This window comes from Myxine glutinosa, chromosome 8, assembly GCF_964187855.1.
Source record: "Myxine glutinosa chromosome 8, kmMyxGlut1.1, whole genome shotgun sequence".
NCBI classification, from domain to species: Eukaryota; Metazoa; Chordata; class Myxini; order Myxiniformes; family Myxinidae; genus Myxine; species Myxine glutinosa.
Genome location: NC_136268.1, coordinates 168,660,093 through 168,677,012, shown reverse-complemented (window position 1 = coordinate 168,677,012; position 16,920 = coordinate 168,660,093). Strand labels below are relative to the sequence as shown.

The window sequence follows — 16,920 nt, the reverse complement described above, 5'->3', positions numbered from 1 at the left end:
GAGTTGGGCAAGAAACTTCACTTGTGGGAAAACAGGCATGGGTTGTGAGCAAATATATGTGGCATTTTGGGGAGGTGCACATGACCAACTTGCAAGCCCACCCTACTTATACACCACCCAGGAAATCCAAAAATGAGGTGACAGCAACAAGGTGCTTCCTGGAAGTGTGTGAGTTTGGTAATGTTCGAATAACATCTTATATACATCCTTGAAAGACTATATCGTGCCAGTTATGGCAATAAAGAGCATGGCCTCAATGATAATGGTGTGATGCCCGCAACATTTCCATGGTTTGACAAATGGCCAGACATGTGCTGCAAATTGGACAAATCATACCTGTTAAACCATGCTTGCGACACAGGGTCTGATGGGGATGAAAGTGCCGATATAGCATCAGAATGGCGATATCGTCAATTTGACTGGGCTTCCCAGGGCTGTTAGCGATATCGTCAATTTGACTGGGCTTCCCAGGGCTGTTAGCGATATCGTCAATTTCACTTGGCCTCCCAGGGCTGTTAGCGATATCGTCAATTTCACTGGGCTTCCCAGGGCTGTTAGCGATATCGTCAATTCGACTTGGCCTCCCAGGGCGGTGAGCGATATCGTCAATTTGACTAGGCTTCCTTAGGCTGTTAGCGATATCGTCAATTTCACTGGGCTTCCCAGGGCTGTTAGAAAAATCGCCGATTTCAGCAGGCTTCCCAGGGCTGTTAGCAATATCGTCAATTTGACTGGGCTTCCCAGGGCTGTTAGCGATATCGTCAATTTCACTTGGCTTCCCAGGGCTGTTAGCGATATCGTCAATTTCACTGGGCTTCCCAGGGCTGTTAGCGATATCGTCAATTCGACTTGGCCTCCCAGGGCGGTGAGCGATATCGTCAATTTGACTAGGCTTCCTTAGGCTGTTAGCGATATCGTCAATTTCACTGGGCTTCCCAGGGCTGTTAGAAAAATCGCCGATTTCAGCAGGCTTCCCAGGGCTGTTAGCGATATCGTCAATTTGACTGGGTTTCCCAGGACTGTTAGCGATATCGTCAATTCGACTTGGCCTCCCAGGGTGGTGAGCGATATCGTCAATTTGACTAGGCTTCCTAAGGCTGTTAGCGATATCATCAATTTAACTGGGCTTCCCAGGGCTGTTAGCAATATCGTCAATTTGACTCGGCTTCGCAGGGCTGTGAGGGATATCGTCAATTTGACTGGGCTTCCCAGGGCTGTCAGCGATATCGTCAATTTGACTGGGCTTCGCAGGGCTGTTAGCGATGTTGTCAATTTCACTTGGCCTCCCAGGGCAATTAGCGATATCGTCAATTTCACTAGGCTTCCCAGGGCTGTTAGCGATATCGTCAATTTGACGTGGCCTGCTAGGGCGGTTTTTTTTTTTGGTTTTTTTTGTATACATAATCGAGGCTCGTGAAAGAGCTAACATTTATCACACAAACAAATCAAAGTATATAAAAAGGGGAGCGGTAGACAAGATGGGGTGAGAAGGGGAAGCACATAATCACAACATTTGAGAGCAGGTACATCGGGAATGTGTGGGAGGGAGAGGGCTTGGGGGGAGGCGGCGTGGGAAGGGGGGGTGGGAGAAGTATAAACACAAGGACACCAACCAAGGACGCGGTTAGCGATATCGTCAATTTGACGAGGCTTCCCAAGGCTGTTAGCGATATCGTCAATTTGACTAGGCTTCCCAGGGCTGTTAGCAATATCGCTGATTTCACTTGGACTCCCATGGCTGTTAGCGATATCGTCAATTTGACTGGGCTTCCCAGGGCTGTTAGCGATATCGTCAATTTGATTAGGCTTCCCAGGGCTGTTGGCGATATCGTCAATTTCGCTGGGCTTCCCAGGGCTGTTAGCGATATCGTCAATTTGACTGGGCTTCCCAGGGCTGTTAGCGATATCGTCAATTTGACTCGGCTTCCCAGGGCTGTTAGCGATATCGTCAATGTGACTGGGCTTCCCAGGGCTGTTAGCGATATCGTCAATGTGACTGGGCTTCCCAGGGCTGTTAGCGATATCATCAATTTCATTGGGCTTACCAGGGCTGTTATCAATATCGTCAATTTGACTGGGCTTCCCAGGGCTGTTAGCGATATCGTCAATTTCACTGGGCTTACCAGGGCTGTTATCAATATCGTCAATTTGACTAGGCTTCCCACGGCTGTTAGCGATATCGTCAATTTCACTGGACTTCCCATGGCTGTTATCAATATCGTCAATTTCACTGGGCTTCCCAGGGCTGTTAGCGATATCGTCAATGTGACTGGGCTTCCCAGGGCTGTTAGCGATATCGTCAATGTGACTGGTCTTCCCAGGGCTGTTAGCGATATCGACAATGTGACTGGGCTTCCCAGGGCTGTTAGCGATATCGTCAATGTGACTGGGCTTCCCAGGGCTGTTCGCGATATCGTCAATGTGACTGGGCTTCCCAGGGCTGTTAGCGATATCGTCAATTTGACTGGGTTTCCCAGGGCTGTTAGCGATATTGTCAATTTGATTAGGCTTTCCAGGGCTGTTATCAATATCGTCAATTTGACTGGGCTTCCCAGGGCTGTTAGCGATATCGTCAATGTGACTGGGCTTCCCAGGGCTGTTATCAATATCATCAATTTGACTAGGCTTCCCAGGGCTGTTAGCGATATCGTCAATTTGACTAGGCTTCCCATGGCTGATAGCGATATCGTCAATTTCATTAGGCTTCCATGGACTGTTAGCAATATCGTCAATTTGACTGGGCTTCCCAGGGCTTTTAGCGATATCGTCAATGTGACTGGGCTTCCCTGGGCTGTTAGCAATATCATCAATGTGACTGGGCTTCCCAGGGCTGTTATCAATATCGTCAATTTGACCTGGCTTCCCAGGGCTGTTAGCGATATGGTCAATTTGACTAGGCTTCCCATGGCTGTTAGCGATATCGTCAATTTGACTGGGCTTCCCAGGGCTGTTAGCGATATCGTCAATTTGACTGGGCTTCCCAGGGCTGTTAGCGATATCGTCAATGTGCCTGGGCTTCCCAGGGCTGTTAGCGATATCGTCAATGTGACTGGGCTTCCCAGGGCTGTTAGCGATATCGTCAATGTGACTGGGCTTCCCAGGGCTATTAGCAATATCGTCAATGTGACTGGGCTTCCCAGGGCTGTTAGCAATATCGTCAATTTCACTGTGCTTCCCAGGGCTGTTAGCGATATCGTCAACTGACTGGGCTTCCCAGTGCTGTTTGCGATATCGTCAATTTGACTAGGCTTCCCAGGGCTGTTATCAATATCATCAATTTGACTAGGCTTCGCAGGGCTGTTAGCGATATCGTCAATTTGACTAGGCTTCCCAGGGCTGTTAGCGATATCGTCAATTTCACTGGGCTTCCCAGGGCTGTTATCAATATCGTCAATTTCACTTGGCTTCCCAGGGCGGTTAGCGATATCGACAATTTGACTGGGCTTCCCAGGGCTGTTAGCAATATCGTCAATTTCACTTGGCTTCCCAGGGAGGTTAGTGTTACGTCCTCCTCCCCAAACCCTGGCCAGGATGTACCTCCGAGCCTCGAAAGGAGTCATGGCAGAAAGATGTGCCATTATGTGTGTGTCCCAATGACCAATGGTAGAACCACACCAAGCAATTGATACAAACCAATTATTGTATTCAAACTCACACAATAATAACACTTAACGCAAGTACAAGGAAACTCTCATTTGCACATCATAAACCATACAATTCATATGATGGTACCACCAATATTTCCACTCGCAGTACTCCAACATGAGCGAACTGTATCATTCCTCAAAGTCACGGTGTCACGACACAAGGCCAAAGTCGATCCCCGCTCGGGCCATCACACGAAAACGTCGTACGGAGACCTGAACACAGGTCGGTCAACAGGCAAACCTGCAGAAGAGCCGCTTGGTGAGAGGTAGGGCCGAAGTCGGTCCGGTAATGGTTCACCCAAAAGGTGAGTGGAAATTCACACCTTCCGTTCACCAGACAATGAAGCCGACATGACAATCATTGGTTACCAAGCTGAGGTTGCTTCGGGAAAACCCACGACACACACATGGAACCGGGTGAAGGGCTGATGCGAGGTGAAATGGCAGACCGGCCGATAATGGAGGCGTTAGCTTGCTCTCCAACGATGATTCACTCTCGAAAACAAAACCCGTCACGCAGGTTTATTTTCAACAGCAAGAACGACACTGTCACGGGAAACCCTTTCCCAGGGAAATGAACATTCGCTCGCGACCAATGTCCACAAGGTCCGCTCGCTACCACGAAGCCGATCAGCCTTTCTGCTCCGATCTTTCTCGATCCTATCGCCCGCCTCCTTTTCCTCTTCTTCTGGATTCTTCTTCACCAATTTCGTTTTTCTTCTGAAACACTATTTTTACCTTTGAAGACAGTTAATCTCCATTTCACACCGAAACCATAACAATAATAGTACCTGAAACTAAAAATGCTTCAAGTAGATGAAAACCACAAAGAAGGAAGTGACGGATCCGTAACAGTTAGCGATATCGTCAATTTGACCAGGCTTCCCAGGGCTGTTAGCGATATCGTCAATTTGACTGGGCTTCCAAGGGCTGTTAGCGATATCGTCAATTTCACTGGGCTTCCAAGGGCTGTTAGCGATGGTCAGTTTCACTGGGCTTCCCAGGGCTGTTAGCGATATCGTCAATTTGACGAGGCTTCCCAGGGCTGCACGTGATATCGTCACATTGACTCAGCTTCCCAGAGTGGTTAGCAATAGCGTCATTTTCACTTGGCCTCCCAGGTCTGTTCGCGATATCGTCAGTTTCACCAGGCTTCCCAGGGCTGTTAGCGATATCGTCAATTTGACCAGGCTTCCCAGGGCTGTTAGCGATATCGTCAATTTGACTGGGCTTCCGAGGGCTGTTAGCGATATCGTCAATTTCACTGGGCTTCCCAGGGCTGTTAGCGATGGTCAGTTTCACTGGGCTTCCCAGGGCTGTTAGCGATATCGTCACTTTGACGAGGCTTCCCAGGGCTGCACGTGATATCGTCACATTGACTCAGCTTCCCAGAGTGGTTAGCAATAGCGTCATTTTCACTTGGCCTCCCAGGTCTGTTCGCGATATCGTCAGTTTCACTAGGCCTCCCAGGGCTGTTGGCGATATCATCTGTTTGACTCAGCTTCCCACTGATGTTAGTGATATCGTTGGTTTCAATAGGCATCCCAGGGCTGTTAGTGATATCATCAGTTTCACTCGGCTTCCCATAGTCAGGGCCCTTAGGGATATTTTGGGGCCGTTTGGTTCAAATTCTTCCAAAAGCACCAAATTTGGCCCAGATGTTGCCCATGCCATACTCTTTCGATTTTTGACTGGCGCCTAGATGGGCGCTCCCCCCCGGGGGCCCCATATTGGCGAAATACTAAATGGCCGCCACCCGGATTAGAGGAAAATCAGTGAAATAACCAAAAGGGTTGGAATCATGTATGATACCACTTTTCAGGGGTTTTCGAGGTCGAGGAATCCAATTATGATGTTATTTTGATGATTCGAGGTCAAGGTCAACCCTCAAGCTCATCTTAAAGGTCATTTTTGAGTCAAACATGTCGGTTTTTGAGTTTTTTGTCAAGATTTACGTGAGGTTCACCATTTTATGTTTCTGGGTTGGGTAATCGAACTCTGACCTTATTTTTTACAATTAGAGGAAATATTTACATGTCTATTTCCTAATTTTCAGGCATATGCAGTTCATCAGTCTAATTACAAAGGTACGGATTTTGATGTTTTATGAACTGTATGCCATATCCTTGTGTTTAATTTTTGTGCGATCATGATCCGGGTTCATGTATACATGATTGTATACATGTCATAAATATGACGTCGTAGGTCATGTGACCTGGCGGCCATATTGGATTTTATGAAAATCTTAAAAATGGATCCCTGCCTTCATTTTTCGATCGATTCATTTTGAACTTTGACCACTTATAGTACGCCATGTGATTGGATGCATATCCTAATTATGACGTCATAGGTCAGGTGACATGGCGGGATGGACCGGCATGGTCCCTGGATCATACCGCCCTTGGCGCCCGTCAAAAATCGAAAGAGTATGGCATGGGCAACATCTGCGCCAAATTTGATGCTTTTGGAAGAATTTGAACCAAAATATCCCGAAGGGCCCTGACTACCAGGGATGTTGGTGATATCATCAGTTTGACTAAGCAGGCTTCCCAGGGATGTTAGTGATATCAGTTTCACTGGGCTTCCCAGGGGTGTTAGCGATATCAGTTTCACTAGGCTTCCTTCCCAGGGATGTTAGCGATATCATCAGTTTGAGTAAGCAGGCTTTCCAGTGATGTTGGTGATATCGTGGTTTCAATACGCCTCTCAGGGCCGTTAGTGATATCATCAGTTTCACTCGGCTTCCCAGGGATGTTAGCGATATCGTCAGTTTGACTAGACAGGCTTCCCAGGGATGTTAGCGATATCGTCAGTTTGACTAGGCAGGCTTTCCAGGGATGTTAGCGATATCAGTTTCACTCGGCTTCCCAGGATGTTAGCGATATCATCAGTTTCACGAGGCTTCCCAGGGATGTTAGCGATATCATCAGCTTCACGAGGCTTCCCAGGGCCTATTAGCACACTTTTATCAACCCTTTTCCACCACGCACCAGAACAACACTCACCTTGAGATTTTGTAACATTGCTCTGTCTGAAGCTGCTATGACCACAATGATTCCATTTTGCCGTCTTGATCCAATGAAACATGAGCTTCATTTTGCCTCGCAGTTACCCTACCTACCTTTGTTAACTTTCACATTCTAATATATGTTCCCTTACAAATAACTGCAACACAAGAGAAGGCCATTGGGCCTTCAATGGTTGTCAACCCATGGTTGTTTGGCCGTGTCCAATGCTTTTAAATGCTGAGCGTCAAACAAGTAAGCAGCACATACCATTTTTAAAGTCTTTGCTCTGACTGGGCCATGGTTCGAACCTTCATCCTCCCAGACTCGGCCAGGGTTCAAACCTTCGACTTCCCCGACTTGGCCATGGTTCGAACCTCCCGACCTTCCAGACTCGGCATTGGTTCGAACCTTCGATCTCTCAGACTCAGAGCGGACACTTAAACCATTACACCTCCTAGTCTGGTTACCTTTCACATGATATTTCCTGATTGACCTAATTAAACCATTTTTTGGAAAGCCATTAATTAATTAATTTATTAATTCATTCAGCATCCTTTGCATTTGGTTTTTGAAATGGGAAAGAATGTCTCATTGTACACAGCTCCTTTCTTATTCCATCTCCAGACGCAGCATGACGTCATCACCAGGCACCGAAGGGGGCCTGGCGATGTCGCGCGCTGAAAGGGAGTACTCAGTATTCACTCCTGTTTCTTATTTTCTTTGTTTCTTGTTTGTTTGTCCAGGCAATATCTCAGCCATCCTTTGAGCTAGAAAGCTGAAATTTTGGCACAATAGTGAGCAAGTACTTTGGAAAGAACAGTATTTATTGTTTTTGATTAATCAATTAATTGATTAGTTCCTTAATTTTTATCGATTAATTAAGTACTTATTTGATTGAGAGGTTTGGTTGAGAAGAGTGATGGAAATGAATGTAGAAGGAAGTAGAGGACGGGGAAGACCGAGAAAGACTTGGCTAAAGATGGTGGAAGAAGAAATGCGGGCAAGGGGGTTAACAAGGAGAGATGCAGAAAATAGGGCAAAATGGAGAAGATTGTCCCCCCACTCTTGCAGGGAAAATGGCCTTAAAATGCCTGTTGTTGTTGTTGTTGTAAGTACTTATTTATTTTCTTTCTCATCTGGCCAATATCTCAGGCACCTTTTGAGCGAGGAAGCTGATATTTGGACACTACATTACCAAGTGATGTGGCTATAAAGGATATTTTTTCATTTATTGATTAATGAATTAATCGATTTATTATTTATTGATTAATGAATTATATATTTTTCCCGATTAATGACTTCTTTAATTAATTTTCAAAAAGTTACAGCTGCGGATGAAACACTGGTGGTTGAGGTATGCTATTAGCGAATTAATATAATTGATGTTGTTTATTGATTTTAATTATGCAATTAATCAATCAATTATTGTACATCTCTCCCTCCCAATACCGTCTCGATGTGCTGCACCCCTAAAGCACCCCGGCAATGCCACGCTGGAGGATGTTATTTATATATTTGGCATGGGGGTGGTGTACTTTGAATGTATCTGTACTTGTTTCTGATTCATTTTTAAATTGATGATTCATGGTGCTTATGACTTCCATCATAAGGATGATGTTTTAATGTTTGCGTTAAAATCATAATGTGTACTTTTGTTATAAAGGCAAATCCTTATTTCGTCGAGAAAATCTCATTAAACCTCAACCACAGGAGTTGGGGTTTTGCAATCACGTGTGTGTGTGTGTGTGTGTGTGTGTGTGTGTGTGTGTGTGTGTGTGTGTGTGTGTGTGTGTGTGTGTGTGTGTGTGTGTGTGTGTGTGTGTGTGTGTGTGTACAATTCTGTAATTATTCACCTGTTAAACTTAAATATGTTTCTTAACACAAATCTCATTTATCTGTGGAATGCTACCAAATATTTTGAATCACAGTGGGATGTGTAATTTTACCTCAAAAATTCTATTGATCTATTGCATTTCTATTGTACACGTAGTGCTGAAATGGCCATGTGAATAAATCTCCTTAGGGAAAGCTGTGGATCCGTGATGCCCACATATCTGAAAGACAACAGTGGCAGCCATGGCTCACCAATCAGTGGAAAACTTCACGGAATCTTCTTCAGTTGCAACACCGAGTTCAACACGGGCAAAGCTCCCAGCGACTCACCCTATGGTCGCCATCGCTTCGAAGTACCGGCAACGGTGCTGTTCAGCGGCAGCACCAATCTATACTTCGCCGATTTCTATTGCATGTACACGGCCTACCACTATGTGGTGCTCGTCTTGGCACCACAAGGCTCTGTCGGGGATATATTTTGCCGAGAGCGTCTACCGCTTCTCGACCCTTCATCGAACCCCTTCATGACACGCAGCAGTGCAGAGGATGAAGAGGTAGTGTTTCATCACGCACAGGTGAGAACACACGCAGGTACGCACATTCAATCAAACTTAGCTTTGTAATGCAAGTCAGCTACCATATCATTGCAAAGCTTTTCTCCACTTGGAATTTCAAAAGACTGTATTTTTCATAACGATATGCAGTATCTTTTTTCTCACATTTGTGAAAGAAAGAAAATCAAAATAATAATAATAATAATAATAATAATAATATTTATTGTCCACAGAAAATGGAAAATTGCACGATTGTGAAACATGGCTTCAAATCTCACATAATGATAAATGATGGCAAAACTATAGCCACAGTACAACAAACATCCCTATAACAAAGCTCACATAATGATAAATGAGAGCAAAACAATAATTATAGTACAACAAAACCCCCTAGTAGTAGGAGAATGGGGGTTCTGAAGCACACTAAAATTTAACATTGAAGTCAATGGAGAATATTAAGGTTAATTATTGACTCACTGGATTTTCAATTAGATTTTATCCTCCAATTCCTTCCCATCCTCAAGAATTCAAGATGTTCAACAAACATTCGCTGACACTCATTCTCACTCACGACGTTTGTTCGCTGTCAGTCAGCTCATTCAAGACACCTCATTCTACCACTACTTGTGGTGGAAGGGAAAATTGGGGGAAGGGGAATTAGAGAGGATAAGGAGAGGGAGAAATGAGGGAAGGAGGAATTAAGGAGGGGGGACTGCATTTGATTATACTCACGAACTGGACCAATGAATATTTGTTTATGTTATATTTTAGGGAATAATTAAATTTTCTTATAACACTTATCACCATCAAGTATATTAACAAACAATAGGTTAGAACTTGGTTCTTGGTACAAGTATCTTTGTTGAGCAGAGATAAAATGATAGACCACTCTTAATGTCCTTGATTGAGCACCTCCTGAACTACATATAATTTTAAGATTGCAGTAAATTATTTTCCCATTGATTTCTTGGCAAACATAAAAATTTTCTGTACATTAAAGGATGTTGATTCCTCTGGGAGAAGCCTCTAACTTATTTGTACTTAAATTTATTCACTTATTTGTTTTATTTACTTTTCTTTTGGTTATTTCTTCAATAAGACTTATTTGATATTTTTCACATTCGTTATGCTTTCCATTTTAATACCAAGGCTGCGTTTTTCTCCACTCTTTGGTTTGGTTATTGCTTGGTTCTATAATTTATATATCAGTAGAAAAAAGGTGACGGTAGCCCGTTAAACACCCCCTCCAACCCCCCTTTTTTTTAGCTTATCACGTTTGTTTATCTTAACTCTTATATTTATCTTACCACTTATACTTATATTATTGCTTAACACTTATACTTATATTATTGCTTAACACTTATACTTATATTATTGCTTAACACTTATACTTATATTATTGCTTAACACTTATACTTATATTATTGCTTAACACTTATACTTATATTATTGCTTAACACTTATACTTATATTATTGCTTAACACTTATACTTATGTTATGAATTTGGGTGGAGCAATATCTAGAGCCAGATAGATCTGAATCGGTAACATGCTTTGACTGTCACGATAGGGAATCTACCTTGTAATAAGTTCTTTGTTTTTTAGGCGGTTTGTCGGGGTAAGTGTATACCTGTGAACATACAAGGAAGTTCGTGTGTTAAATAGTTGTAGGGATTAAGATGAGACCCCTGTGTGTCAGACCTGGTAATCATTCCTTTGTCCCCTATGGCAACACACTCATATAAACACTTAGATAGGCCCTCAGCGAACATTAAATAATTCCCCTTCCCTTACAATGACCTTGGAAGAAGACCGGCAGGAAGCCAGATCGGGGCACCACCAGCTGGCCTAGCAACATCGCGTGAGACGAGCTGTAACCACGCCCAGGAGGACTGTGATTGGTTGGCGCGGAAGGCGCGAACCTGGAACCAATCAGCGCGGAAGGCGCGAGGAGGTTCGGTGGACGGCGCGAAGCTACGAGGCTCTGGTTGGTGGCGCGCCAGAACTGACGTCACATGGCAAAGTTACAAAAGGGCTCGCTGGACGATATTTTCTCTCTTAGCTCGCTCTTCACGCTGGACTCCTTCGATTGGAGATCTCTCTCTCTGTGCTTGAAACTCTTGCCCCTCTTTTTGGTCTCTGCGCTTCTCTTCTTCGTGCTGGTTCTTCGCTCTTCGTTGTTCGTCCTTGGCTCTTGGCTCTTCGTCTTGAGCGGTCCTTCTCGGTGCTTCCGGAGCTAAGAGCGGTGTGGGCTCGGGGCCTGGCGAAGCATGCGAGCGAGGCGGACGGAGGGTTCCCTCGCGCAGGAGCTTGGAGCCGGACGGGGCCGCGTTGGATGACGGACAGATAAGCTCGCACCACATAACACAAACCCACGCCGAACGTGTTCTTTTGTTAATTCATTTTCCCCTGTCTCGTATTTGGAAGTCGGTGTGTGGGATCCCAATTTAGGATCATTATTTATTTACCGTCACGTTCCTTGTTCTCGGGCTCCGTTTAATAAACCCTTATTTTTGTACATTTTACCCCGGATTCCCGTTTTGAGTTAATTCCCCTGCAGGATCGGAGCTGCGGTTGGATCGCTATTGGTAAGCGCTTCCGCCTCTTCCTCTTCACTTCTTCCTCCCGCGGTTGATAGCAAAATCCGTATTTGGTCGTCACCTCCATTAAAGCCGTTCTGGTCATTCGCGGTCGCTGGTGTTAACCTTGAGGGATTCGCACGACACTGATATTATTGCTTAACACTTATACTTATATTATTGCTTAACACTTATACTTATATTATTGCTTAACACTTATACTTATATTATTGCTCAACACTTATACTTATATTATTGCTCAACACTTATACTTATATTATTGCTTAACACTTATACTTATATTATTGCTTAACACTTATACTTATATTATTGCTCAATACTTATACTTATATTATTGCTTAACACTTATACTTATATTATTGCTTAACACTTATATCCATAAGGGATGCAATCAATTCCATTATCTAAAATAAACCTCATCATCAAAAGCCCCTCATGCCTTTTTATTTATCTCCTCCGTATATAATTGATGTTTATAACTTTTTATTGTATTCATCCTTCTCTACTCTTCCCTTCTCAACAACAAACAATCATAATAATGCTCAAAATTTATAGTCTCTTGAATTACATTCTTCTTTATTCCCTTCAACTTTCTATCACTCTTTTTAACATCCCTATCAATATATTTATAAGCATAAGCCTTTGCTCTCAATCCCACAAATTCACTCACAACCTTGCCACCAAATACATCTTTAAACTTTCCAATAAACTTTTTATTATTTGGAGAAAGCAACTTGTTGTTTTGCTTTTTATTGCCTGTATCATAATTATCAATATCTTGAGATATATCCTTATAAATATCTTCTGTATTGATTTTCAAAATAAAACTGTCTGTATCCATGTAAAGTAAATGAATATCATCCAAATATCTCCTCTTAAAGTTGTTGTAGTCGTAATCATACATTAATAATTTCGACAAGTCAAGAATTGTTGTTCCTATATAAATAGGCGTATCCATTTCAATACTCTCTTTAATCAAATGAATAGCACAAAAGTTCTCTGAAAATACCTCTATCCTTTGAAAACTGGGTCTATTAATTAATTTAGATGCTTGTTTCCAAGATGTAGAAAGTCTTATATTTTGTCTGTTCCAAACATATTCCATTGTCTTTCCAAACACAGCATTGTTCATCAATTTATAAAAGTCCTTCTCAAAATCTGTCTTTGCCTCTGTTCTTCTCTTTGTATTAAAGTCAATATACAGTCACGTGAAAAAGTAAGTACAGTCATCCCTCGTTTATCGCGGGGGTTACGTTCCAGAACCCCCTGCGATAGGTGAAAATCCACGAAGTAGAAACCATATATTTATTTTATTATTTTTATATATTTTAAGCCTTTAAAAACCCTCCCCATACTCTTATAAACCTTTCCCACGCTCTTATAAACCCTTTCTACACTCTTAAACACACTTTTGAGACCCATCCTTAGTCCTTACGTATTAGAAAAATATTTGTACGTGTATATATAGCTGTACAGTACATTGATGCAAGTTCTTTAATAATTGCAATTAATTAACAAACAAACATACACATAAGATCATGGAACTACACAAGTACAGTACAACAAAGTATTTACATTGATGCAAATTGTGTTTTTGAAAGCAAAAGGCAATAATTGACAAAAGTGCCTTTAATCAAACCTGAGGCCTAAGCATAAAGAAGTCTTCATGAGCTATTCAAAATAGAGATGATGATTAATTTTGAAAATTAATAAGAAATGCATTAGCTTCCTCTTGCATATGCAGCAGCTTCCTGATGGTTAATTTGTAGGAAGCAGTGGGGGGTGGAGAGAAGGTGAGGGTGGTTATTCCTGATCTGATGCAGTGATGAAGCAGATATCTCATCTGTATCAAAAGGTAATGACCGAAAAATCCCATCCTCCACAACCTCGGTCATTCATGTTACTCAGCGACTTAATTTAATTGCAGCTTTAGACAACATCATCGAAATCGTCATCATGATCATGTGTCTCTAAGTTGTAAACATAAGTTATTGTAAATTAGAGGTTACCCAAAGTATGATGACTCTTAAAACCATATTGATCATTAAACTGCAGGACACAGTTTGGCATCAACCTTGCAAATTACTTAAAGTAGCGAAGAACCGTCCAAGAACCCTCCTTACGGATGGGTTAATTACCCCCAGAATCATGGACAAGTTAATTACCCCCAGAATACGGGACTTTCAAAATGCGCGATTCTTTGTCTACTCATTTATAATGTGTATTTTATTTCGATTTACTGTAATATTCTTTTAATATAGGTTTTAATTAATGTGTTATATTTTTATTTATATTATTATTAATTTTTTAGGCTAGAAAATGCTTATTTTACTGCAAAAATAATTAAAATCTAAAAAAATTAAAATACCTATAGGCCGCAGAATCCCGCGATATAATGAAAAATCCGATATATAATTTTACATATACTAGCGAGAAAAACCCGCGATGTACCGAAGCCGCGAAAAGTGAAGCGCGATATAGCGAGGGATTACTGTACACCCCATGTAAAGTTTTGACTTTTTCAACATATTTCAACATACAGCTATTTGATCTTCATTTCAACAATATTGATAGATAAAGGTGAAATATTATATAACAAATATCATGAAACATTTACATTTTGTAGTCCATTGTATAATTTAAATAAACATAAATGCAAATTTCGCATGTGGAAAAAGTAAGTACACCCTTGGCTCTAATAGGTGGTATTGCCCCCTTTGGCAGAAACAACCTCAAGTAGGCATTTCTTATAACTGTCTACCAGTCTCTGACATCGACTGGGAGAAATTTTTGCCCACTCCTCCATGCAGAATTCTTTCAGCTGTGCGATGTTTGAGGGGTTTCTTGCATGCACAGCTCATTTCAAATCCCCCCACAACATCTCAATGGGATTTAGATCCGGGCCATTCCAGAACCCTCCATTTCTTTCTTTTCAGCCATTCCTTGGTGGATTTACTGGTATGTTTAGAGTCATTGTCATGTTGCAAGGTCCACTTTCGGTTGAGCTTCAACTTGCCGACAGATGGCCTCACGTTATCCTCAAGCACCCTCTGGTACAACGAATAATTCATAGTGGATTCTATGATGGTGAGCTGCCCAGGCCCTGATGCAGCAAAGCTGCCCCAAACCATATAATTTCCACCACCATGCTTTACAGTTGGTATCAGGTTCTTGTGGTCAAATGCTGTCTTTGGTTTTTGCCAAACATGTCTTCTGGTACTGTGGCCAAATAGCTCTACCTTTGACTCATCTGTTCAGAGCACATTGTTCCAGAAGTGCTGGTCTTTGCCTCGGTGTTCATTGGCAAACTTTAGTCTTGCCCCGATGTTCTTTCTGGACAGCAAAGGTTTCCTCCTCCCATGTGGATAAAATTTGTGCAGCCTCTTTCTAATGGTAGACTCATGCACTTTGACATCAACAGTGGCAAGAGCTACCTGTTGGTCCCGCGATGACATTCTGGGGTTATTAGAGACTTCTTTCAGCATCTTGCGGTCTGCTCTCGGGCTGAACTTGCTGGGGCGGCCTGGCCTGAACAAGTTGGCAGTTGTTTGGAATCTTCTCCACTTGTAGATGATCTTCCGGACAGTTGAATGATTGATTTCAAATTGTTTGGAGATCTTTTTAAATCCCTTCCCAGACTCGTAGTCATCTATAACCTTCTTTCTGAAGGCCTCAGAGAGCTCTTTTGATCTAGGCATGGTGACGCCGCACATTTCAACAACAAAGAGCAAACCAAATGAAATGTCTGAGGTTTCAATAAGACAGGTTCCTCCAAGATCCTCTCCAACGATGTTCTAATCATTTGCACCTGATTCTAATTTTAGGTATTTGAAGTAGTGATAAATGTAGGGGTGTACTTACTTTTTCCACGTGCGAAATTTGCATTTATGTTTATTTAAATTATACAATGGACTACAAAATGTAAATGTTTCATGATATTTGTTATATTATATTGTGGCGGACACAAAAGCCCACTGGCGTGGTGACATCATTCCGCGCACCAAGTGGGCGGTGGCCACGCACCAGGGGTAGGCGTGGCCTCATGATATACACCGGGCGCCCAGCCCGGGACAGTACAGTGTTACAGTGTAGTCTTACAATAAAGACGTTTATATGTTACCGCTTGTCCGCTTCCTCCTTGCTCACAAGCAGCGCGCGTAACGCCGCGCTTTACTGGTGACCCTCGACGTTGGATCTGCTGGAGCGATCCTTCCACACGCGACGCCATCGCCATGGCCGACTTCGTCAAACTTCCGGAATTTTGGGAGGCTCAGGCCGAAGTCTGGTTCGTCCAGGCCGAAGCCCAATTTCAGCTTCGGAGCCTCACCGGCGATGACACGCGCTATTGCCACGTCGTCGCCTCCCTCGGGCCCGGCACGGCCGCTCGAGTTGTGTCCGTCCTTCGCCACCCACCGAACGGCCACAAGTACGAGGCACTCAAGCGGCTACTCCTAGCCACGTTCGGCCTTACGGACGACGCACGGGCCGACCGCCTCCTGGATCTCCCCGAGCTCGGTGAGACGCGCCCGTCGGTCCGAATGGACCATATGCTGTCACTGTTGGGCGACGAAGCCCCCGGTTCGCTATTCCGGGCGCTTTTCCGGCGCCAACTTCCAGCGCAGGTCCGCCTCGCGTTGGCCGGGACCGAGCTAACGGAACCCCGAGCATTGGCGGCCGAGGCGGACAGGTACTTCGCCGCTTCGGACATGCGGGCGAGCGTCGGCGTGGCCGTCACGGCCCTCGACGCTGATGTTCAGCAGCATGTTCCACAGCATCAGCTTCTACAGCACGCTGATGTTCAGCAGCATGCTGATACGCACCTCGTGAACGCCGCCACGCCCCGCCCACCGCCGCGGCGAAAACCGCCACCGCGGGGAAACCCGCCAACTCCACCGGCCTGGCGGAGCCAGCCGCGCTCCTCCAGCTCCACCACCTGGTGCTGGTTCCATGCCAAGTTCGGCCACGAAGCTCGGCGGTGTCATCCGCCGTGCTCCTTCAACGGGTCGGGAAACGCCCGGGCCGGCGCTCAATAGTGGCGATGAGCGCCGGCCATTCGAACAGCCTGCTGTTCATAACGGACACCTTCTCCAGGCGCCGTTACCTGTGCGACACGGGAGCGCAGGTGAGTGTCATTCCCGCCGGCACGTCAGACAAGCACGCCGCGGGTGGGGGCCCCGCGCTGCTTGCCGCGAACGGGACGCCCATCCGTACGTACGGAAAACGCTGCCTCTCTCTGCGGTTTGGAGGGCAGGTTTTCCGATGGACGTTCGTCACCGCC

The 16,920-nt window shown here is 44.1% G+C and overlaps 1 protein-coding gene across 2 annotated transcripts in view; it reads left to right on the top strand.

The window, feature by feature from the left end:
* LOC137433073 (phytanoyl-CoA hydroxylase-interacting protein-like) overlaps positions 1–16,920 on the top strand; it is a 163,455-nt gene that overhangs the window by 138,774 nt on the left and 7,761 nt on the right. For both annotated transcript variants that reach the window (XM_078783921.1, XM_068125523.2), the window contains exon 5: positions 8,679–9,063. In XM_078783921.1, the coding sequence (XP_078640047.1) occupies positions 8,679–9,063 (385 nt within the window). The remainder of the gene's footprint in view (positions 1–8,678; positions 9,064–16,920) is intronic.